This window comes from Puma concolor, chromosome D2 (assembly GCF_028749965.1).
Source record: "Puma concolor isolate L17-30 chromosome D2, mPumCon1.1.hap2, whole genome shotgun sequence".
Lineage (NCBI taxonomy): Eukaryota > Metazoa > Chordata > Mammalia > Carnivora > Felidae > Puma > Puma concolor.
The window spans coordinates 30292516-30315886 of record NC_141677.1 but is presented as its reverse complement, the minus strand read 5'-3'; the positions used below and the strand labels follow the sequence as shown (position 1 = coordinate 30315886).

The 23371-nt window shown below is 39.9% G+C and overlaps 2 protein-coding genes across 5 annotated transcripts in view; one reads left to right on the top strand and one right to left on the bottom strand.

Moving 5' to 3' along the window:
* Window positions 1–7809: 7809 nt before the first annotated feature.
* On the top strand, window positions 7810–9044 carry ATOH7 (atonal bHLH transcription factor 7). The gene has a single exon (XM_025918427.2). The coding sequence runs from the start codon at window positions 8461–8463 to the stop codon at window positions 8917–8919; it is 459 nt and encodes a 152-aa protein (XP_025774212.1). The 5' UTR covers window positions 7810–8460; the 3' UTR covers window positions 8920–9044.
* Window positions 9045–12714: 3670 nt separating this feature from the next.
* Window positions 12715–23371, bottom strand: part of MYPN (myopalladin) — a 113533-nt gene continuing 102876 nt past the window's right edge. For all 4 annotated transcript variants that reach the window (XM_086679845.1, XM_086679846.1, XM_086679844.1 and 1 more), the window contains 2 exons: window positions 18159–21857; window positions 12715–17920 (listed from right to left, as the gene is read on the bottom strand). In XM_086679845.1, the coding sequence (XP_086535971.1) occupies window positions 21688–21857 (170 nt within the window). In that variant the 3' untranslated portion in view covers window positions 12715–17920; window positions 18159–21687. The remainder of the gene's footprint in view (window positions 17921–18158; window positions 21858–23371) is intronic.

The following is a 23371-nucleotide window of genomic DNA, read 5'->3' as shown; positions in this document are numbered from 1 at the left end:
ACCCAAGATTTGATTCACAGAAATAGGCTAATCTGTGCCTACAGGCTACCAGTCTCGCTGCCTACCATTAAGCAATGCTGGGGCAGGCTAGGACTGACACAGTGCTGCATATAGTTCTCAGCACCTTTAATGAACATCTATAATGCGCCAGACATAATTCTGGGCACTGGGGGCACACTAAGGCTCTGTCCCTGACATCACAGCTCTTCCAGACAAGACCCAGTGCGGCACAGAGCATAGGCCCTAGGGAGAGAGAGAACTGCACTTCAAATCTGGTCACTGGCTATACAGTTCAGTTTAATCAGTGCCCTCAGTTTTCCTGGCCACAAAATGAAGATTAAAACAGTCCCTACTCAAAGAGTATTGTGAATAAAGGAATTAATGGGGATGCATGGATGACTCAGTTGGTTAAGCATCCTACTCTTGATTTTGGCTCAGGTTATGATCTCATGGTTCGAGGGATCGAGCCCTGTGTCGGGCTGTTAGCATAGAACCTGCTTGGGATTCTCTCTCTCCCTCTCTATCTGCCCCTCCCTCACTTGCGCTCTCTCTTTTTCTCAAAATAAACAAATAAATTAAAAAAAAAAGATAGGAATTAATAGCTAGTCAGCATTTGGCATTTCCTGAAGGCATTACTTTTTTAATGGTGATGATATTGGTTTTCTTAGCTTAAGGTCATCCTGAATAAAAACTTCAGTCAACCGCACAGCAAATACACATTTATCAAACACTCTAGCAAGACCCAGGTATCTAAAATTTGCCCCTTCCCTCAAAGAACTTATAACCTATTTGAGGAAACATGAAATAAATTCGGAAGAAGATACCCACAGTACCAGTTTTAAATATCCACCAGGATAGAGATTTTTGCAGTGTGGGCAACTCTATTTCTAGTACCCTGGCACATAGTAAGTGCAATAAATATTTGTTGAATAAACAAATGAATGAAAGTTTGAAACAATGAAACAAATTGGTATATGGCTGCCAAATGAATAGAAAACCACATATATGCCTATGGCTACCAGCTGGCTACCAGCACTGGATTCCACTTAGAGACGGCCAGGAATCTGACTGGTACAGGTATCTGGTCAGCTAGGCATGGTACCTTTTTGTGCCCTGGTCAGTGGAGGTCAGTAGGAGGCTGGGACACAGGCAGGGAAGTAAAAATCAAACATGATGGTGAGGAGGAACAGGAACATGGCTTTAAAAGACCGAAGTCTTTGGACATTTAGAAAACTTGTTCAGCCAAGCTGCTGAAATTGCACAAGGAAACAAAAAAGCAACACCAACTAAAATTGAGAGAAAAACACTTCTCCCTGGGGCAGGGAGCAGGTATCAGCCGCTGGCCTGGGCCAGTAAGGCCTCTGGGCTTTTACTCTGAGCTGACTCAGGGACTGCCTGAAACCTGGATTGTAATGAGAGCCACCCTTTGGGGAAGTAAGCCACCTGCTCACTGTGAAACAGCGAATACCACAATTTCAGAGCAGAAACAAAAGCAGCAGGTCTGTTGCCACTGCTTCTGGAGGACACAATTTCCCCCAAAAGAGTCCATATTAGAAGAAGAAAAAAGAGTTATGTTGCTACTCTCCCTTTGTGTGTGGAGTCCCTTCATCTACCTTTTCCTTCCCCGTTCCTTTATTCCTTCAACCAACATTTCTTGACCATATGCTTTGTGCTAGACACAATTCTAGGTACTGGAGATACAGCTAGGAACAGTATAGAGGAAACCCCTGAATTCCTGGACTTTCCAGACTAACAGCTAAGGACATAAAGCATTGGATAGAATAGGAGCTGAATGGGGCACCTAGGTGGCTCAGCCGGTTCAGCATCTGACTTTGGCTCAGGTCATGGTCTCGCGGTTCATGAGTGTGAGCCCCACATCAGGCTCACTACTGTCAGTGCATAGCTTGCTTCAGATTCTGTCTCCCTCTCTCTGCCCCTCAGCTGGCACTCTTTCAAAAATAAATAAACATTAAAAAAAAAAAAAAAAAAAGAACAGGAGGTAAATGACACAACCAAACCAGCCAGGGAAGATATGGAGAAACTGCATTTGAGGACAAGGCAGTAACCAGTGAAGAAGCCTCAAGGTGGCTTCAAGCATGGGCAGTGGGGGAGGAGCAGCCTTTTGAGGGGCAGAAGAACTGATGTCAGAGAGGTAGGGTCACCAATCGAAATCCTTTTTCCTCCAGAGCATAGTAAAATCTCTCTGCTCTGAGCTCCTAATGGTACTAATCATGCACTGCTTCATGCCTAGGACAGTGGTTCCAGCTTTTTTGGTCATACACTCCTATCAGAAAAAAAAAGCACTGGTATATACTCATAAATAAATATATGTATTTATATTTTGTACACTACAAACACCCCAAGACAGAACTAAAAAAATGGGATAAAATAAATATTAGCAAAATTTCTAATCTTTTCACATACTCTAACGCACTATCTTGTGTGCTGTTTAGGAAACATAACCCTGGTTTACTACTCAGGGTTAGTTTTTTGATGTGTGTTGGGTCTTATCTCCACAACTGGATTGTGAATTCCACTAGGCTAAAGGCTGTCTTATCCCTGATGGTGCCTGGCACAGGGCTGAACAGAAGGAAATAGTAATTACTGGTGGACACATAGATAAGACATAGGTACCAGGGTAGAGGGTCTTCACTGGGAGGCAACTTTGCTGTTGCCTGGATAAGAGATTCCTTTTATTAGTCAGGGTTCAACCAGGGAAGCAGAGCCACTGTGCAGATTATGGAAGAAGGAATTTATAAGGATGAGGACTTACACAATAAGGGAATGAGCTAAGAATGTAAGGGTCCAAAAAGGGTTGTTGAAGGATCAAAGAATAGCCACTAAGCAGCCCTGGTTTGGGTGAATGAGTCAGAGCTTGCAGGGTGGTCTGGAAGGCATGCATGTCCAGCTGCTGGAATAACACTGGGTGGGGAGGCTGGTGCTTCTTTGTGGCTACCATCTCTCTGAGTTTGCATGAAGCATCTGATAGTGGGCCCTGTTGGTCAGCAGAGCTGGCAGTCGGGAGGGAGGAGCAGGTACACAATGGAAAAGTTCAAGACCAAACTGGAATCCACTTGTGCCTCTGCATCCATCTTTCATGGCCTCCAACCTACCATGATGTTCAGAGCATGATGGCTTCACTTCTGCTTCCCAAAGCTCATGTAACTTCCTTTTGCCTACCTCAAATCCAGAACTACACAGGGAAGGGCATTCTGAAAAACGTTGCTTCTGGCCTAAATTTACCATACAACAGTCCAGCACATCCCTCAGATTGATTCCCTTTGTTCTGCTTCTACATTCATGAAAAGAAATATCATGAATACTGATTTGTCTTCTCAAATACCTCACGTCTAGTAAGGGAAGGGCCCTGGATGGTGAATGCAAATATTCCAGTCACTGGAAAAACAAAGCATCCCCTGAAAATTAACACTTTAAAATATGTGTCTGTTACTGTAAAAGTGAATCTCAAACTACAATGAAATCACCAAATTTACTACCCAGTAAGGCCCTGTGCTCAGGGCAAAAGAGAAAAGGAACTCCTTTGAAATTACTCTTCTCTTTGTGTTCTGGCTCACTCTATGGGACAAGCACTGAAGAACAGGAAAACAAAGCAAAAATGAGCAGAAAGGAGGGGTGGCTAGTGTACATCCTGAACAATTGCAACAGGTCATTTTATTTACCTAAACAAGCACCCATACTGCATTTAATTATATGCCAAGCACAGAGCCAAGTGCTTACAAAGAATCAACTATCCAATCCTCACACCAATTCTATAAGACTGGTTTTATTATTAACATTCTTTTTTTTCCCCCAACCTGTTTATTAACCTTCTTTTTAACAGATTAAAAGGCATAGAGAAGTTAAGTAGTTGTCCAAGGTCACACAGCTAGGATTCTCATCATGACTAATGGTAGCTTTATGTATAAAAGATTAAAAAATTATTCGTTAAGTTCACTTTCATTATCATTTGTAAAAACTACTCACAACATGTAGTATTAGCTGTCATTTAAAGAGTGGTGTCCTTAGGGACCAAACAAGGTCCTTTACGGTTATAGTCTCATTCAATGCTCACTACTGCCCTGTGAGGCAGGTTTTATGATTCTACTTTGCAGATGGAAAAATAGAAGTGATTTGTGCCAGAGCCCACAGCTAGTTGACAGGAGATCTAGGACTCAAAACTGACTCCAAAGATCATGCTTAACCCAGATGCTAAGAGGAGGCTAAGATCCACTATTGAGAAGACTGAATGCAGAGTCCAAACCATGCAAGTCGGTCTGGCTCATGCCAATGAGAAACTAAATCAGACTGTCACGTGAGAATTCTCAAGCAGTGTGTGGTGTGATGGGGGCTGAAGAATCACCTAGGGCACTGTGATGAGCCCATACTTTCTGGAGATAAATGATCGCTTCTGGGGCCCGGGACAGGAGCGCCAACATCATTGTCATCTTTCTCGTGGCCCCATTATTAGTCTCTGCCTTCTTTGTTTCTGCCTTCTACTGGGTTTTCTCTTCCCTGGATCTTTGAGGGGCAGGGGACAGAGGTGCAAGACTTTGCCTTTCCCTTCCTTTTTCTAAACATATAAAACCTTTTGCAGAGTTTTCCCCCCTTAGTAACTATACAGTATACTATAAAGTTACAAGAACTTTTAAAATACCTTGCACTTCTGGTCTTTAATGGAATATAAGTGGACCTCAACTTCATCATTCCTTTGTCTTTTGCTGGTTTGAGTCTTTCAAGGACTCAGAATCCCCCAACTGCTACCCCCTCCAGAGGAGAGCCCCATTCCTCATTTTTTATATTTTTTTTCTGCAAATTTCAGAATGAACATTTTTTTCACGGTTTCCTCTTTTTTTAAATTTTGTGTTTCTTTGGAGAGTTTCCATTTTAAAAATTAAATATGGTCTAGGACAAAAAAGGAATGTTTACCCTTGAATCTGTTCTATATATTTTATGTAATAATTTCCAGTCATTGATCTTTTACTTCTAAAATAATAGTCGTCCTATTTTTCTACTCCTACAGGTGTAAGCTCTTTCTACTTCCCCCCTCCCCCATCAACATCTGTCAGTTTTGATTTCTGGCCAACCCTGAGACCTACAGTAACTGCCAGTTTACCTGGTAGGATCATACCTTCAGTACGGAAACACTGTGGAGGTTTCTGCCATGCGTGTTCTGGCTAAAATGCCTATGGATTTGTTTTTTTTTTTTTTTTTTTTGGTAGGAAAGAATTCATTTTGCATTAAAAAATGTGGAGTTATGTGTGTGTATAAATAATTCATATAGGTTATTCACTAGGAATACACTCATTCTGATTAGTATCTATCTACAATTTACCTAATTTATTTTTCCAGCCATTCACTTGGGGTCATTTATTACCTATTATTGCCTAGGCACCGTGCTAGACATTAGGGTTATAAAATAAATAATACTGTCCTTTATGCACAAAATTTCTAGTTCTATTCCTGAAACCTTTCTTGGTGACTTACCTGACTTTGAGATGTCACTGGTAGATCTCAGCTGCCCCACCATAAACTGAGTGGCTTGTATTAAGTGCTCTTAGAATTCGAAAATTTCTAACATTAAAGAACACAGGATATTTTAATATAGTCATTAAGTTGCTCAATACCTCTGAGCATAGTGTTTAGTCTCTACATCTCACCTTCTCCTCTATAAAATAAATGGGAGGACAGGGGTGCCTAGGTGGCTCAGTCAGCTGAGTGCCCGACTTTAGCTCAAGTCATGATCTCATGGTTCGTGAGTTCGAGCCCCACGTCCAACTTGCTGAAGACAGCACAGAGCCCACTTCAGATCCTCTATCTCCCTCTCTTTGCCCCTCCCCCACCCACACTTTCTCAAAAATAAACATTAAAAAAACCTTTTAAAATAAATGGGAGTTACTAGAGCAGGATTGAAAGTTCCAAGGAACTTTGTGGACAGGCTTCTCTAGGAAAAAAGGGTTCTGTGTTCAAAAAGTTCTAGGAAGTGCTGGAGTCAATATGTTTGTTTTTTTTTTACCTTAGGACTTCTCAGAAATTTTACTATACCAATTTTCTTCATGCCTCTATAAGCAGGAGACAGTAGATGTATTTCCCAAACTTACTTGACAATGAAATATTTTTCCCCAATAGCATCTTTGTAGTACTTATAAATTGTCCTTCAGAAAAAATTTGGGAAATGTCCTACTAAACACATTGTATACCTCCTAAGGCCCTTTATTACAGCAATATTCTCTACCCTGGATCGATTTCATGTTGTAAATATCTGCTAGTTTATGTTCTTATGTGCTATGTGCATACTGCTACATTTCCTTTTTCTCTTCAAGTTGTGCTTTTGATTCTCTTGGTGCACAGACTATAATCTCTCCGAGTGTGAATATGTGGCCTGCAAAATCATGCACCTTATTAACACTCTGGTCAATAGTGTCCAGAACAAGTGCACAGTATGCTTTGTGGGAGAAAAGTCCAAAGAGTATCACAGAGAAGTCTCCTTGTGGGGGAAGGGGCAAGATAAATGAACATGAGAAATAATAGTATTAGTAGGGCAGATTTCCATAAAAATTAAAAAAATGTATTTGACATTTTGATGATGAAAGAACATAGTCTTTCCTGTCACAGGACTACTGTTCCTGACCAAGATATTAGGACTCAGAGTAACAGAGCTGAGTGGCTCCATGCAAAAGTCTGTGTTCAACATCTGTCACGCTGGAGATCATTAATGTTCAATTGCATCCTATTGTCTTCATGTTACTCAACTTCATTTTACTGTCATTGCTTCAGCTGGGGATTAATCAACTATTTATGGGAAGACTGGACTTGGGAGGCAAAGGTTGGGGAAGAAACTAATTTGTGAGTTTGTTGAAAATTTAATTAAACAAAAATATCCGAGAATAATGCTGACATAATCCATGTTTTAAAAGGAGAGAGAACATACTCGGTATTCCTGAAGAATCCAGAAATGATCTTGGCTTGTATCTATTTGGAGCTGGTTTCTTTGCCACTTTACTCTTCCTTAAGAGCTAGAAAAAAGCTGTGATGGGAAAATCAAGTTAATGGGTTCTCTGTATAAATCAGATCATTATCAGTAGTGGAAATCATGCTTCATTATTGTTCCTGAGGACAGCTGATACAACTGAAACATCCAAGTAGTATGAAATATTTATAGCTTTATGAGGTAGGGAAAAAAATCTTCCATTAGGAATTGTTTTTTAACATCTCACAAATTACTTGGATGTTTCCATTTTGCACATATATGTGCATTATGATTAGTTTTATTAGACTTAAATATCAAATTAAATAATTATCTTCTCAATATATGTCCCCAAATATTTATGAACCTCTTTCAGGGGAAATGGTGTATAAATTCTGAGTTAATTTGCTTAAGTATCCAAACTCATGCAATCCAATTATATAATTAGAATGTTATTTTTTGATATACCATTAATATCTTTTGATATGTTATAATAAATTATTCTGCACAAAACAGCCAAATTATTTGCACACTAAAATTCCAGGTCTGCAATATTCGGGCCTGCTAATTTGTCACAACTTACTTAATAGCTAAAATTAAAATGTCAATATATTAGATCAGCATTAACCAAAACTGTCATACATCTTGACAAAGCTAAATCTTCTTATATTAAACTTCTAATAGATCTCATAATTCCCAGAGCAACATGTTCACGCAAATGATTTCTAATAATTTTAAAACCTCGGTTAAGTTTTTGATATGTAAGTTGCCTGTTAATATGGGAAAAGATGGACCAAATTCTTCCCCACCCCCACCCTGTTATGCTTTTGGGGACAGCCAGGCCACTCCAGATGGTGTGTTACTGTTGGACATAGCTTTGGAGAAACTTCAACAGACGAAGGCTGTAGTGTCAGGATTTTGCTGTGCGTCGTCCCCCTTCCCCCCTGCAGTTCCCAGGGTAGGAAGGTGCTGAGATGGAAGCCGAGGGACGCCCGCCCACCTGCCACCACCTGTTCCCTCCCTCAGCCCTCTGCTATAAATTCTCCTCCTTCAAAGATTCACCCAGCACTCTCCGACAGCTACTGAGGAAAACCGCTTCTTCCCTATCTGAGCATCTGGAAAGATTTCGTCTTCCTGAAAAAGAAGCCTCAGGCTTTCCCAGAGGACTTGAAAGGCCTTCCCTAAACCAGCCACACCAAATTCCGCAGCAAGAAGGTTCCCTTCTCTTTCCCAACTTCACGTTGGGAAAATGACTTTCTCTTCAGCATCTCAGTTTCCCCTAAATTTGGGCCAGTGAAAAGACATCAATCTGGTTATCCAGTAGGACAGAAGCGGGGTCCCGTACTCCCCACTGTTAACTCTAATTCCAAGCGAGTTGCTTTGTATATGACTTACTTGCTCAGAAGAGCCACGTTGGGGAGCAGCTCAATAGACGAGCCCGCGCACACGTCCTAAGCGGGCGAGTGAGCTCAGCGCCTCCCTCCTTCGGGACGGGGATGAAGTCCTGCAAGCCCAGCAACCCAGCGGCGGCACCGCGCGCCGCGCCCCCGTGCGCAGGCGGCGCCGAGTGCGCGGGGACGTGCGCCGGGGCCGGGCGGCTGGAGAGCGCGGCGCGCAGGCGCCTGGCGGCCAACGCGCGTGAGCGCCGTCGAATGCAGGGACTCAACACGGCCTTCGACCGCCTGCGCCGGGTGGTGCCCCAGTGGGGCCAGGATAAAAAGCTGTCCAAGTATGAGACCTTGCAGATGGCGCTGAGCTACATCATGGCGCTGACCCGCATCCTGGCCGAGGCCGAGCGATTCGGCTCCGAGCGGGACTGGGTCAGTCTCCACTGTGAGCACTTTGGCCGTGACCACTACCTTCCGTTCGCGGGCGCGAAGCTGCCGGGTGAGGGTGAGCCCTACGGCCAGAGGCTCTTCGGCTTCCAGCCGGAGCCCTTCCAGATGGCCAGTTAGGGCGCGCGGCCCTGCCAGGGTGAGACGCACAGCGATCGAGCACCGGACCTATCGGAATCGTAGCCCTTTCCCCAGTAGGTGGCTTAGGATGCGTTCTTAGAATAAAATAGAAAACTTTCAGATTACTTTTATTCGCATCACCAGTCTTATGGACACGATTTTATTGCCTTTCTGTTTTCCTCCTCAATCAGTATTTTGTAGGTTTCATTATTGGATCTTATGAATGGTTTTGATTGCTGTGAAAATAATGTTCTCTCCCCTTTTTTTGGACTAGTTTAAGGGAAAACAGTCTTAAGAAAAAATAGGATTAGGCTATACTGCAGTTTTAGTCCTCAGAGAAATAATCGCTTTCTTAAACTTAGTAAGTTTGACCCGTTCGGGTGAAGTTACAATATCCATTACTTGTGTATGCTTAAAAGAGCTTCCTTCCCGTCGTGTAAATGCATTTATGCTTAGTGCATTGTGTGTGTATGCATGAAGTAGTCATACTTTTTTTTTTTTTTTTTTTGTAGAGTACATGGGCGTGAGTGCTCTGTATTTTTTAAATGTATACATTATTAAAATATAGATTTTGTAATATATAAATAAAAATGTGGGTTTGTTTTTCATGCCAAATGCCCTGCTAGTTTCCTGATGCCAATAAAGGCCTATTGGGGCTGATCGTATTGAGTGCTTTCCTGAGTAAAGATGTGGAATGTTTAAATCTAATTGCACTGATTGGCAAATGTGCCCTTTTGTAATACTTAGTTAAAAAAAAGACAAGTTGATGAGAGTACAAGTAATTTGAAAGCTTTCTCTGTGAGTTTATATATATATAAAACTAGCACTGAGGAATAAAAAAATGTTGCTTTTGTAAGTGGATTCCCTTTTAATCAGTACAAGTTGAGCGTAAAGGACATCACTACCATCAAGGCTAATCAAGATTGGGGCAAAATAATATGCATAATATTGGTTTGAATTACTTTTATAAATTTGCTTAACCATTGGATGAATAAATCAAACCCTTAATGTAAAGAATGACTTGGTCAGCAGCACGACATGCATTTGGGAGAAATTAGAAATAATAATTTAAAAAAAGCAGGACTCTTATGTGTGCATTTGGCATTTGTCACAAGACAACAGAAAAAACAGTGACATCCCCCAAACTTATTATGGATTCCAACACCTAACATCAGATGCAGCCACCTGTTTGCAGTTTATCTATAGAAATTCAACATAGAATTTTTTATTGTCTTAGTTATCCCTAATTATCAAAATCCATTTGGTTTGTAATGAATGAAGATATCTTCCGCAGGGCATAAACTTAAACGTACAAAATTGCAAGTGTGTCTCTAGAAAGCTCTGAGAAACCAGTGCTGAATTTCCTTTTCCTTCTGATATCTGTTAATAAGAAACTGAGGAGGGTTCAGGACTTTGCTTCCTCACTGCAAATTAGAGAGTAAAATGTTTAGCCTCTTCAACAGCTCTTAGAAGACACTGTAGTTGAGCAGAGTACACAGCTCTAGAAGAGATGATGCCAGGACCCCTTTCTAGCCTTACACCACACTACAGTCTGCATTTGAACTAACAGCAAGGCTCTGGGTATCTGTCTTCCTCACAATAGTTTATTTATTTAGACTCAAAAAAGCTTCATTAATAACTCCAGTAAGTTTGTAGAGTTTGAGAATATATAAAATCAGTGCTAAAACGTTTTAATCAGGAAAGTTCTCAAAAATGTATTAAGATGGAGTCCTGTTTCAGGTAGGGTTCATAGTCCACTCTCTAAACTGTAAATACCGTGTCAAAGAAACCGTGGTTTTCATTTTATCTCTTTCAGTATAGAAGTTTTAGAATAAACTCTCAATAATATTTCTTTTTGGTTATTAACAATAGTAGCTTCTTAATGAAATTGAACAATTAATTAAAAAGATGGGATTCTAATCCCATGCCTCTTCTTCCACATCCCCATTCTCCAATAAGAGTGGAAATCTGTCTGTTAAATATTTTGCCTATGACTGGCTGTTCTGTGTTTTTGAAATCTCTGGAAGCAATTTAGCTCTTACCAAATCCCTAAGCTTTCCCCCACCCCCCAACTTAATGTACTATTTTTTTCCTGAAGACATTTGAGGGAGAGGTAAATGGGTCTCAGTGATTCAAATCCGGTCTTTGGTAAAACTCCTAAAACTGTATGTTGGGAAATCCATCATGGTTTATCAATTAGGAGCTTGGGTAGCAGAAGTGTAAAATCTTTTGAAGGTTCATATATTATTATACATAATAGATTTTAGATTACCAAGCCACCTAATAGTTGCTATAGTATTCCATACTGTCCACCTTTGAAAAATCTGTGTTGTTTCTAGTTTGACAACAAGGCATATCAAATTCAAAAGGATTCTTTTACCTGGGCTCCCTTAAAAAATATTATCAAGCACCTACTCATTCAGAGTATAGCTGAATGCTGCAACAGTGTGGTACCAATAACATATGCCATAAGAACTCTTAAGGGGAGCATTAAATAATAAAATAAGACTCACCTGAGCAGGTTTTCAGTTTGATTAGTTATTATCTGGGTTCTTCCTAGGTGTTAGCTGGAGGTTGAATCCCCAAACCCTGGGATCAGAAGTCTTGAAGAACCATATACAAATGAACAGGGCTATCAAGATAGGAAAGGCCATCCAAACCAGTGGTTCACAATCCTGTCTGCTCGTTAGAATCACACCTAGGAGTCTCGAAAAAAATACCAAGTCGGGGCTCCCAGCTTAAAAATTGATTTAACTGCTCCAAGGTGAGGCTTGGACATAGATAGTTTAAAATTCTCCCCAGGTGATTCTAATGGGCTGTCAGTGTTAAGAACCACTTAATCAATATGTACTACCACACCATTAACCTAATTACCAAAAACTGATGGTATTGACTTCCCACTTTTTGTGTTTGTAGATGTCAAGAAGGATCCGGCTATCTTTCTTAACATCCAATACAGCCCGTTTCATAGTTAATGAGATGGCCTTTATACTAATGAAGATCTAAAATTTATGTGAGATATGAGCCAGATAGAATGTGTTTGGTTGTGGTTAATAGAACTGTAGGATTCAACAATTAAGGCTTACTTAAATTTTGCCATCTTATAGTGAAAACAAAGTGCTGTTTTTTGAATGTGGGTAGCCTCTGCTCCTCTGCTTAGGCATTATTAAAGATACCTCTTTTTGCTACCTATAGGTGAAAAAAATTTCAAAGGCATACAAAGCCATAAATATATGACCTATCTTCTCACATGGATATACACCTATTCCCCTCTCTGGTCATGAATACAAGTGGGTACAAACTTTAACAATTGTTTCATTGAAGTAACACAGGTCTTTTGGATTGTCTTTAAAAAAAATGTATATATATATACACACACACACACACACACACATATATATATACATATATATATATACACACACACATATATATACATATATATATACATAGAGAACTTTACTTTTTCCCTTTCTTTTTTTTTTTTTTTTTTTATTAGCGTGAGAAGGGGAGGGGGCAGAGGGAGAGAGAGAGAATCTTAAGCAGGCTCCATGCTCAGTGAGGAACCTGACACGGGGCTCCATCCCTCGACCCTTGGATCATGACCCGAGCTGAAATCAAGAGTTGGACACTCCATTGACTGAGTCACCCAGACACTTCTGGATTGCTATTTTAAACTGGCAGTGTATCCAAAAAATACCTGAGCTGAAAGAAAACCACTGAGAGCAAGAATTTACCTATCTTACATACAAAGTCTGGAACCAAAATACAATACAAAACAAACTCAACAATTAATTGGGAATAAATAAAATTTTATTTAATGAATAAAGAAACAGTCCATCACATCCTCTAAATCGCTTTTTAAAACATCTAGGTTGAATTAAATACAGTTCTTAATTATTAATTTTCTTCTTCTAATTGCAAAGTCTCCAAACAAAACACAACCCCCAACAAATCTTTAAGAAAGCAGAACTAGGAAACAGTAACAGTGTCATGGAGATGATGTGGTCTATTGGAATACAGTACCATATACCTTCTGAAGAAAGACACAGTTTATGCTCACAAACATTTTGGCTTAAGCAATGACTTGCTTTCAGTTCCACAGAATATCTAACATGCACGATGCAGAAGAACAAGAATAAAAGCTAAGATCCATCAATTGGTTTTTAATAATGGAAATAAAACATACAGTTTATGTAATTCACACATTTCAATATGGCTGCTATAATAGTTTTTCCATTAGGATTTCAATAACCAAAAAAGTACTTTAGAAAATAAGTTGACTCAAGCTTCCTAAGATGGAAGCATACCATATTTGTAAGAGGCATCTCCTGATTCTGACTGAACTATGTTAACTATGGGTGCTCCATGCCTCAGTTGAAGTGTGTGTGTGTGTGTGTGTGTGTGTGTGTGTACATGCCTATGGCCACATGTACATCCTTTGTCAGTCCTCATGGCTGAAATGAATCCTTGGGGTTAAATTCAGACTTGATGTAGCTGAGAATGCAAAAACAGAGGCTGAAGGGTATGCTCATTTTTGTGGAGCCATTTCTGTTATCCTAATAAAGTTGATTCATTTCACCGTAAGGCCATGACATGCTAGCATAGAACATTTTTTCACTGGGGTCTGGAATAGTACAATGAAGTTGTCCTGAACTGCTTAAGCCAGAAAGGAGTACAGGAACTCCTTTGCTGTTTCTTTGTGTGCTGCAAAGTCATTATTTCCATTAGCTTCAATTGTGGACATAGGAGTCAGAATTTCTGTAGGCTATTCTACCTATGCCAAAATAAATTTTCCTGGAATCTGCCTGCAGAAAGCAGATAGAATATTTCTTGAATTCATTTGATTTTTCTCTAGATTCTTTTTTTTTAAACTGCATACCATATTGGAAGAAGATTCCACCATTATGTGCTGCTCTTCTAAAGAAAAACAAAGTAGTTGGGCAAGAAAGAAATGTGAACTTTTTAAGCAAATTTATTTACTTTGGAGAAAAATATTTTAAACATTTCTCTTGGAATAATAAATTGCTATTACTAATATAAATTCTTCATAAATATTTGTTTATCCTATCTTCCATCCTGGAAAATGTTCAATCAAGTATTTTGCTTATTTTACAGATAAGGAAACAGAGACCTCACAGTGATAGAAAAATTAGAGAGTGTGTATGAAATTTTTTCTAATAATTTATTAGAATTATTAAAATCTCTTTTTAATTAGGAATTCACCTAAGAAGTCCTAGAAATGAGCTCTCCTAATGCTATTAAGTAGTTTACATATATTTTTTTTTTATCTCGACAAGAAGGTAATGAAGGGAGAGGGTAGGTTAAGAAACTCAATGCTAAAGCTCGGAAAAAGTAAGTGAAAATCAGAAAAGAAGATAAGGTGTTCTGAAGTAAAAATACTGAAAAAGTAAAATTTAATTTACCCATGTGCTTTAAAAAATACAGTTGCATTAAAATGATTTCATTTGAATTGTTTTAGGGTTTTAACTCTCCAACACAATAAAACCTTTTATACATACACATTTAGTAATCTTTTGGTAGTCAATACTAACATAAAATTCACTGAATCTTGCACTATTACTAATTGTGGGAAAGTTACAAGAATCTGCTAGCTTGCAGATAACTCACTGAATCTGTAGAAACGTCGGGTTCTTTGGAATTTTGGAACATTGATCAATTCACTCTTACCATACTATATGAAAAGAACTCCTGTTTCTTATGGATATTAAAACACATCTTTTTAAAGTAATCTTTACACCCAACATGGGTCCCGGACTCACAACCCCCAACATCAGGAGTCACATGCTCTACCAGCTGAGCTAGTCAGGTGCCCCCAAACACCTCTTTATTGTAGCAAAACTATACTTGTATCTTCATTTATTTCCAATCTAAATTGGTCAAGCCTCTCCACCCCCATCTTTCCCATCTTAAGTCTCATTTTTAAACTGTCTCTGTTAAGTTAGGAGGCAGAATGAATTTTTATCTTAGAGAGTTAAAGACTATTCTATAAGTAGTCTACTGGATTTGCAAGATATTTTAGAAAGATTAAAACCTAGTTATCTTTCTGTTGCTCTGTTGATATTTAACCAGATTATAGCTCATGTTGTAATTTATACAATTTGAATAAGAATAATTCTAAAAAATCACTTTCAAGTGTCAAATATATTTGTACATTAAAAAATTGAGGGTAGCTGGGTACCTCCGTTGGCTAAGCGTTTGACTCTTGATTTTGGCTAAGGTCTTGATCTCGCGGTTCATGAAATTTAGCCCCATGTCAGGCTTTGTGCTGAGAGTGCAAATCCTGCTTGGGATTCTCTCCCTCTCTCTGCCCCTCTCTTGCTTGTGTGCACGTGCATGCTCTTTTCTCTCAAAATAAATAAACATAAAAAAAGTTGGTTGAATCATCATCAAAAAGTAATCTTTAAACCTAGAAACTAGAACTGTTTTCTTCATTTTAAAGAAAATGTACATTTATTTCAGCCTTAAAGTACTTATTGTCAACTAGTGTTGAATACTTTTAATTTTTATTATTAGGGAAACATTTTCCATTCACCGATATGTTAAAATCTTCTAGCAAATTAGTGTTTATATGCCTCTACAGTATAGCCGTTTTCTTTTTGCTTACTCTCAGCATTTATGGCACAATTCTCAGAGGATTGAAAAGTGTGTTCTTTCTCTATTTCTTGCAGTTTCAAGGCTATTGCTCTTTGGAGTTTGAGGTGGCCATTATTTACCTATTAACAAGAGGCAGCCTGTTTATCATTCTATAGTATCAGGTATGCTAACTAATATAATTAGAAATAAGAGGCAAACATATTTTCAACAAATATGCATTTTTTTTGCACTGCACAGATTTTTAAAAACATGGTATTAGCAACTTTTTTAGCATACTGATGACCGCTGCATTGTCAAAGTTTAGAAGATGCTTGGCATTCTTCAAGCAGTGTTTCAGTAATTAACTTTCTGAAATATTGATCCACATAAAACAAGAAAAGGCAATTAGTGGTGAAAAAGACTTCAACAAGCTTACTGTAATCTAAGTAACTCTTCATCTTGGTAAGGCACATTGATTTTCTACTCAACTGTCTGTGGAAATACTTGGAGGCCAGGCTACCCAAAGATCCTGGAAGGGACCTTGAATAAAGGTCATTATTAGGAAATTTGCCTTTGAGTTTACAACCAACTTATAAATAGCCCATTTACAAACAGACCCAGGCCAGGATCTCAGCTTGGAAGTTACTTTGGGAGTGTGTGGGGAGGAGGAAGATAGGAGGAGGCTGCGATCAACAAGAATAATTTGGATGTCTAACCCAATTGATTTCTAGACCTCCCTTCCCAATCTGATTTTTTTTTTTTCACACTTTGCCAGCAATTCTGTCAATTAGAAGTTGATGGCGGTAAGAAGGCAACTACTTAAAAAAATGCAGCCCCTCTGTGAAGTTAAAAGACCGTCAGGCATTCAGAATTTGTTCAACTGAACTGCTTTCTTCTGACCATTGGGCCAAGATGCCTGGAACTGGAGTTAGATCATTTTGGAACATGAAGCATGCTGACAGGCTGTGAGGATGGGGTAAGATGGGATGGGTTACCACAGCAGGGGGATTATAGAACATAGAGCACAGGGCATCAGGGGAGAAAAACACAGAATGAGGGATAGATACAGAAAAGACCTTAGGCATGCTTTAGCTTTGACACGTCATAGATACAAAAAAGGAGGAAGTAGTCTTTCTTCTCTTATTGGCTGCTTTGCCTGGATCCTATTCTTGGGACCATAGTCCAATTAGGTATAATAGATATTGTAACTCAGTCATGAATTAAACGGGCTTTACTGAATTCACTTGGGAATCTAGAATTGGGTGTTCTGTGTGTAAATAAATCTATTCTGAGTTTTACACAACCAATTTACAAGTGAACATCTGAGGATTTGAACATCATTTGAGGATTATCCAAATTAACCTATCCCTACAAAAGTCAGGTTTTGACTCTGCTGGGAATTATTCTTCATGGTATGTTTCATTCAGAGCTCTAGCTCTATCTACTGCTGGTCTCTTGACTATTTGATTTCTCATCGGATACTTACAAAAGTTAAGAGAGGAATAAAAAGAGAAAGAAGCATTGAAACCAGTTCCACTATTTGGTAATTCTGATTAAAACCTTCCCTTAGTGAAGGGTGCTATGTTTCAAAAAGGCAACTTTATCTAAATGGCACATTTCCCTTCTTCATTTTCCCTTTGATCCCCATTTCCATGACTAATCAAGTCATGAAAAGCCCTTCAAGTTGTTTGGAGAGAAGGTTGCTTATCGGACCGGTATGGCTTTTTGAAACAAAGGGCCAGACAAATTGCATCAACTTTCCCTCTTTCCCTGGTCCATTTTTGCAGGTTTTTGAGCTTTCTTTGGGGGCTTCATGAATGCTACATGTCTAATGAGTGTTGCACAAAATAGTAGGGTCTAATAAGGCCAAAGTGTGGTTATTTCTACTTTCTAGGCATGCACTATATGTACAAGGAGGGAGTATATTCTTTACCAGTGCCCAAACTATTGCTTTATGCCATTGGCAGGCATCCCTTTGGACCTTTCTGGGTAAGTTCTGAAATTATTCTTCTCAACCTTGCCTGCTCTTTGGAATCACCTGGGAAGCTTTAAAAAATACTGATGCTATGTCATAACTCCGGAGCTTATGACTTACTGATCTGGGGCTGTGGCCTGGGTATTGAGATTTTTAGAAGCTCCCCAGGAGATTCTATTGTGCAGCCCAGATTAAGAGCCACTGCTCTAGGGGTTCCTGGGTAGCTCAGTCAGTTAAGTGTCTGACTCTTGGTTTCGGCTCAAGTCATGATCTCATGGTTCGTGGGATCGAGCCCCCATCAGGCTTTGCACAGTGCAGAGCCTGCTTGGGATTCTCCCTCTCTCTCTCTCTCTCTCTGCCCCTCCCCTGCTCTCTCTCTCTCTCAAAATAAATAAAATAAACTTAAAAAATAGAATCACTGTGGGGCGCCTGGGTGGCGCAGTCGGTTGAGCGTCCGACTGCAGCCAGGTCACGATCTCGCGGTCCGTGAGTTCGAGCCCCGCGTCAGGCTCTGGGCTGATGGCTCAGAGCCTGGAGCCTGTTTCCGATTCTGTGTCTCCCTCTCTCTCTGCCCCTCCCCCGTTCATGCTCTGTCTCTCTCTGTCCCAAAAATAAATAAACGTTGAAAAAAAAATTAAAAAAAAAAAATAGAATCACTGCTCTAGACTCAATTTTATATAGAAACATACTTACATAGAATTTTTAAGTTCAATGTAGGTCAATGAAAATTTTTGAGTGCCTACTCTGTATAAGGTACATGACAAACTTTTGACACAGTCCATACCAACAGTAGCTAAAACCTAGTATAGGCAAGACTGGCTAGTGCAAGGGGAGGGGACAGGAAGGTATATAGAGGCTATATTTTATATAAAATACTATACAAGGTCATCTTTTTCTCAATTCAAGAAACTATAAGTTTTCAAAGAAAGTAGAATTGTATTTGGGTGAGGTCTGGGGGATTGGAAAATACAGAAGTAGTGACATTTCAGATGGACTTTAAGGAACAGGTAAGATTTCCATAGGTAGTGGTTGGGGAAAAAGCCTTCCATCTAGAAGCAAAAGAGAGGCATTTGGCTGGAAAGCAGGGGACTGTGTTAGGTTTGCCACCACATTGGGTGTGTTTTCTGAGGAATGGGTGACAGACTTTGGGATCATAGTGGACAAAGCCTTGAATATCCCAGGGCAGGAGAGCTGGTACTTGATTTGGCTCCAGGAAGCCATTGGGGGTTTGAAATTGGGGCATAACATGACTGGAACGGTAATTCAGGAAGAAAGAGCTGATGCAGATCTGGGCTGGGTTTGAATGGGAGAAACAGCAGGAACAGAGGCAGAAAGGCCACTTAGAAGTTCTTTATTATGGTTGAAGTCAGAAATATTGAGGGAAATTAATAATGCAAGTCTGAACTGGAGAACTGCAGGGGGATGGAAAGAAAGGGCTGAATGTAAAAGAAATAATAGGGTTAGAATTAACAGGATCTATTAATTGATTGGCTAGAGGAAGCAAAAAGTGACTTGGATGCTTTTTATTTGGATTACTAGGAATGTGATGGTGACATTAACAGAAATCCTTAAGCAAGGTTGAAGAATGTGTATGAAAGGGAAGGTGATGAATCTGATTTTGGACATGTTGAGTCCAAACATATCCAGCTGACCCAAAATTTCTTATATAACTCTCTCTCATTATAATTGACTTCTAACAGACTTCTCAATGCAGGGCACGGATTTGTTCAACACAGTAGTTCTCAACAAAGGAGGATTCTGCCTCCTAGGAAACATATAGCCATGTCTGGAGATATTTTGGGTGGCCACAACTGGGGGATGGGCCACTATGTTCCTGGCATCTAGTGGTTAGAGGCCAGCGTTGCTGCCTAACATTCTACACTGCACAAAATCCCGGGCGACAAAGAATTATCCACCCCAAAATGTCAACAATGCTAGAGTCCAGAAACCCTGCATTAACATTATCCAATACTTGAAGTATCAGGAATTTTAGAGGTCTTATATTTTATGTTAGACAGCGCCATCCCGTGGCCAAATATAATATTTATCCTAGTTCTCGAACACTAAAAGGCGATGGATAAAAAATATTCAGAAAGCTAAGACATACAGAGATGAAAATTATCCTTTCATGGGAGGACTATTTAGGGTTTACAGAAATAGAGGTGATGGGGAGGTGAGGTATACAACTGTGAAGGAACAATCCTGGAGTTAGAAAGTTCTCTTTGGCTATGAGATTTCATAATAGAAGCTAACACAGAAACAACATTTTACAGAATGCATTCTGTATGAAACATATAGTATTTCATTACAGTTGCCTATGTTTTTAGTATTGTTCATGAATACATGAAAAAAATGAAACAAAATCTACTAATTTCACCAAATAATTTACTGAAATCTTTATTTCTTAAGGATGTAACCTATGGCATTTTGTTTTATTAAGAAATAAAGATTTGAAGATATTAAGATGATTTTAGAGTCATAAAAAATATAGGATGAAAAGCACTAGAAACTTCTGTCTGATAAAGTATCTATTTCTTCCCCCTCCCAAAAGCAGCACTCTTTATGCCTTACATCTTACCTCCCCTGCTAGATTATAAGCTCCTTGAGGTCAGGGACTGTGTCTTATTCATATTTTCATATTTCCCACAGTTTCTAGCATAGCATCTTATACAGAGTAGACACACAAATGATTTTTTTTGAGTGAATGAATTTATTTTTATACTGGAAATCTTTGCCTTGAAGTGAAGAAAATTTCAAGCCTTTCTAAACAATGACTATTTGTTCATTCGAGTAAGATGCCAGCTGAGGGTGCCTGGATCAGAGAACACCAGACACTTGGGCACAGGGAATTGGTAACAGACACCTCCAATTGATTTCACGGGTGAGTCTGGAGCAAACTGTGCTGTGATTACTATTCCCAGGGCAATTTTTGGACTGCTGTGTGAATTGCAGATTTCTCTATCTCACATAAGATTCATTCATCCAACAAATATCTATTGAATGTCTATTTGGGGCCAAACACTCTTCTAGGCACTGGGAATAATTGCAGTGAACTTAAGTCTAAAAATTCCTTAAGAGGAAGATTTTGAATAGGTGGGTTGGAATAAAGAGGCATATTCTCCTTTCCTCCCCCTTTTATGGTTAGCATGATATCTTCTATGCAGAAAATGCAAATTAATTATCTCACAAACAGTTCATCTCTATTAAAGACCTCTCCCTCCAGAACCATTGCTCTTAAGGGGCAAGTGAAAACTGACAGGCTCCATCACCTTCTCTCCTTGTTTGCATCTCTCCCTTCCTTACTCCCTCATACACTTCCAGACTTTTGGGGAGGGAGGAGGGGAAGATGATGATGACTTTTGCATATTGAACTAGTAGTTTAAAAAGGAACCCCACAGAAGTTTTTGTTGTTAGTTGGTTTACTAACAACCTTTTAGTTCTAGAATTTAGGGATGTGTAAAGTCAGAAAGAAAAACGACTCACCATTATATCCAGAAGACAATGGTGCAGACAGGCTAATGGGGCCTTGCTTTGGCTATAGAACAAGTGCACTGTGCAATATTGAGTGTTTCAGTGAATTTTTTGTATCTCAGGCACATTTTGGCACCTTATAATGTGGCTCAGTACACTCAGGATAAGTAAATCAAAAGTGCTTCTCCACATATGTGAGTTGTATGGCATGATCTCTTAAGGCTAAGTAGAAGCTGATTAAAAGAATCCATCAAAACTACTGCTATGGATGTAATTGATGAAAGGTAATGGAGACCTCCCCATCTTTTTTCTTTGCATTACTGGTGAGTTAATGACACCTAAAGTTACTACTGTCTAACTCCTTTCAGCTCAAGCATATGGCCCCTCATTGCTCCTAGTAGGGCCTAAATATCCCTAACATAGCAGGGGGCAGGGGAGCATGCTAGCTTTTTCCCAAAGCAGTGGATGGCAGCTTCATGACATCTTTGGTTCATCTGTATTGTCTTCTCACATTTTTGTTGGAATCTTTAAAAGGCACAGCCCTACATCTTTCCCCCAGCTGAGACTGCAAGAGTCTCCAGCTGACTTATTCAAAGCACTTCTTGCCAAGGGTCCAGCAGCATGGGAACTTACTCAAATCCAGTTGCTTGGAAACCACTGTATCTGGCTTGTCCTCCTTCCCCCTCCACAGTCCGCCCCCTCATACAGCAGACACCCAAACATTCCTAAAGTTCATCACTCTCCACTACACTCCGAGAAGAGCATGAATACACCATTGTGCTTTCCATGGAGGAGAAGGCAGAGAAAATGTCAAGTCCTTTACTGGTGAGAGATCCGTAGCGACTGCCACTGGGCCGGACAGACATGGGTGTTGGGATCTGCTGGTGCCACTGAGCTGGAAAATGGACCAAATAATGTGTTACAAAGGAATGCAGTCTAGCAGATACAGTGTAAGGGTGTGTTCTGTCCTCATTCCAACACGTTCTCTAAAATGCACCATTTGTAAAAACAATAAGGTCTCTCCCCTGCTGTGAACTAGGCTGGCCATCTCTTATGCTCCTAATGCCAAAACTCTGGGACTATAAGAGTGGCTGACTAAGGTGATTTTTCAAAATATGACCTAGGATGGGGTCTTCCACGGGCAGTGTAGAAAGAGCTTCAGGCTCTCAAGGGAAGGTACCTGAGAAGGTAGAGACAAGAAACTTGAGGAAATGGAAGCCAAAAGATGGCTCTGGACCTCTCAGTAGTACCTATTTCACACCCTAATCACTAATCAGCCCCTACCTACCCACCTCCCTAATCAGGTTCTAATGAGTTACCGCAAGAAGAATGAAAAGTAACTTCTGTTCAACCAATCATGGTTCAGGTACAAAAGAGAATGTATTAGAATTTCCATGTTTAGCAAGCACTGTTTTTAGCAGAGATGATCCTTAGGCTTGAACATGGCCTGAGTGAAATATCCATCCAAACTCCTCTTGTCTTTGATTCAGAAACTACTGAGCAATCTTCTGATTAGGTTTCCAGGGACCTTGATGTGCAGAAGGGGGAACACCGGGTGGGGAACATTGATGCTCTGGTTCCCAGGAAGCTATGGACCTTTTTAGCATTCTGATTTATAAATTGGGCCTTTGTTGATTTCCTTATTTTGAATCAGTTTTTTAGAGTCTAAATACCTCCAAATGAATTGATAAAATCAAATATTGGAAGCTACAATTCTAATAGTGCTTCTGCTGAAGAATAGGCATTCAATAAAGCCACAGTGAACAGCTAGTCAAGTCTCTGCTCCAGACATCTTAACCAGCCTACTGTAATTGCTTCTATTAGAAGCCCTCCTTCGGACGAGAGAGGGGAGCCTGTCCTCAGACAGGCAGAAAGTGGTGGGAGAGGGGGTAGGGGATTGATTTTAGCCCAAGTCCTCCATCCTCTCCTCCACTCCCAGGTTCCCAACTGAGGAAATAACACCCCCTATTGTTGGTGCTGTGCAACCAAGACAGGAGACAGAAGGGTGAGCCAGGACAAACAACCAGGAAAGGGAGAAGGATTGGGACAAAACTTATCTATTTCAGGGCTTATTGGTACTGGGTTTCTTGGCTGGAGACCTAGTTCCCTCTGGTATGGTGAAGTGGATGAAATGGATAAGGGACTTAGCCTAGGTTGAACTATATCGATGGCCCTCTCTCCCCGCCCCCAACCAGGGGACAGTACATTAGGGTCAGCTTCCCTCACAGTTGAATTTCTTTTCAAGTTCAAGGATAAAGGAAAATAATCAGAAAGCTATATATTTCCCCCAAGTATTAGAAAATGGCAGGCCAAGGTCCCACCTGCATGGTACTAAAAAAGGGATATACCTAGTATGTACCTATGAAGAGCAGGGACCTCAGGTTCTAGACACAGTGACTCCTATTTGTA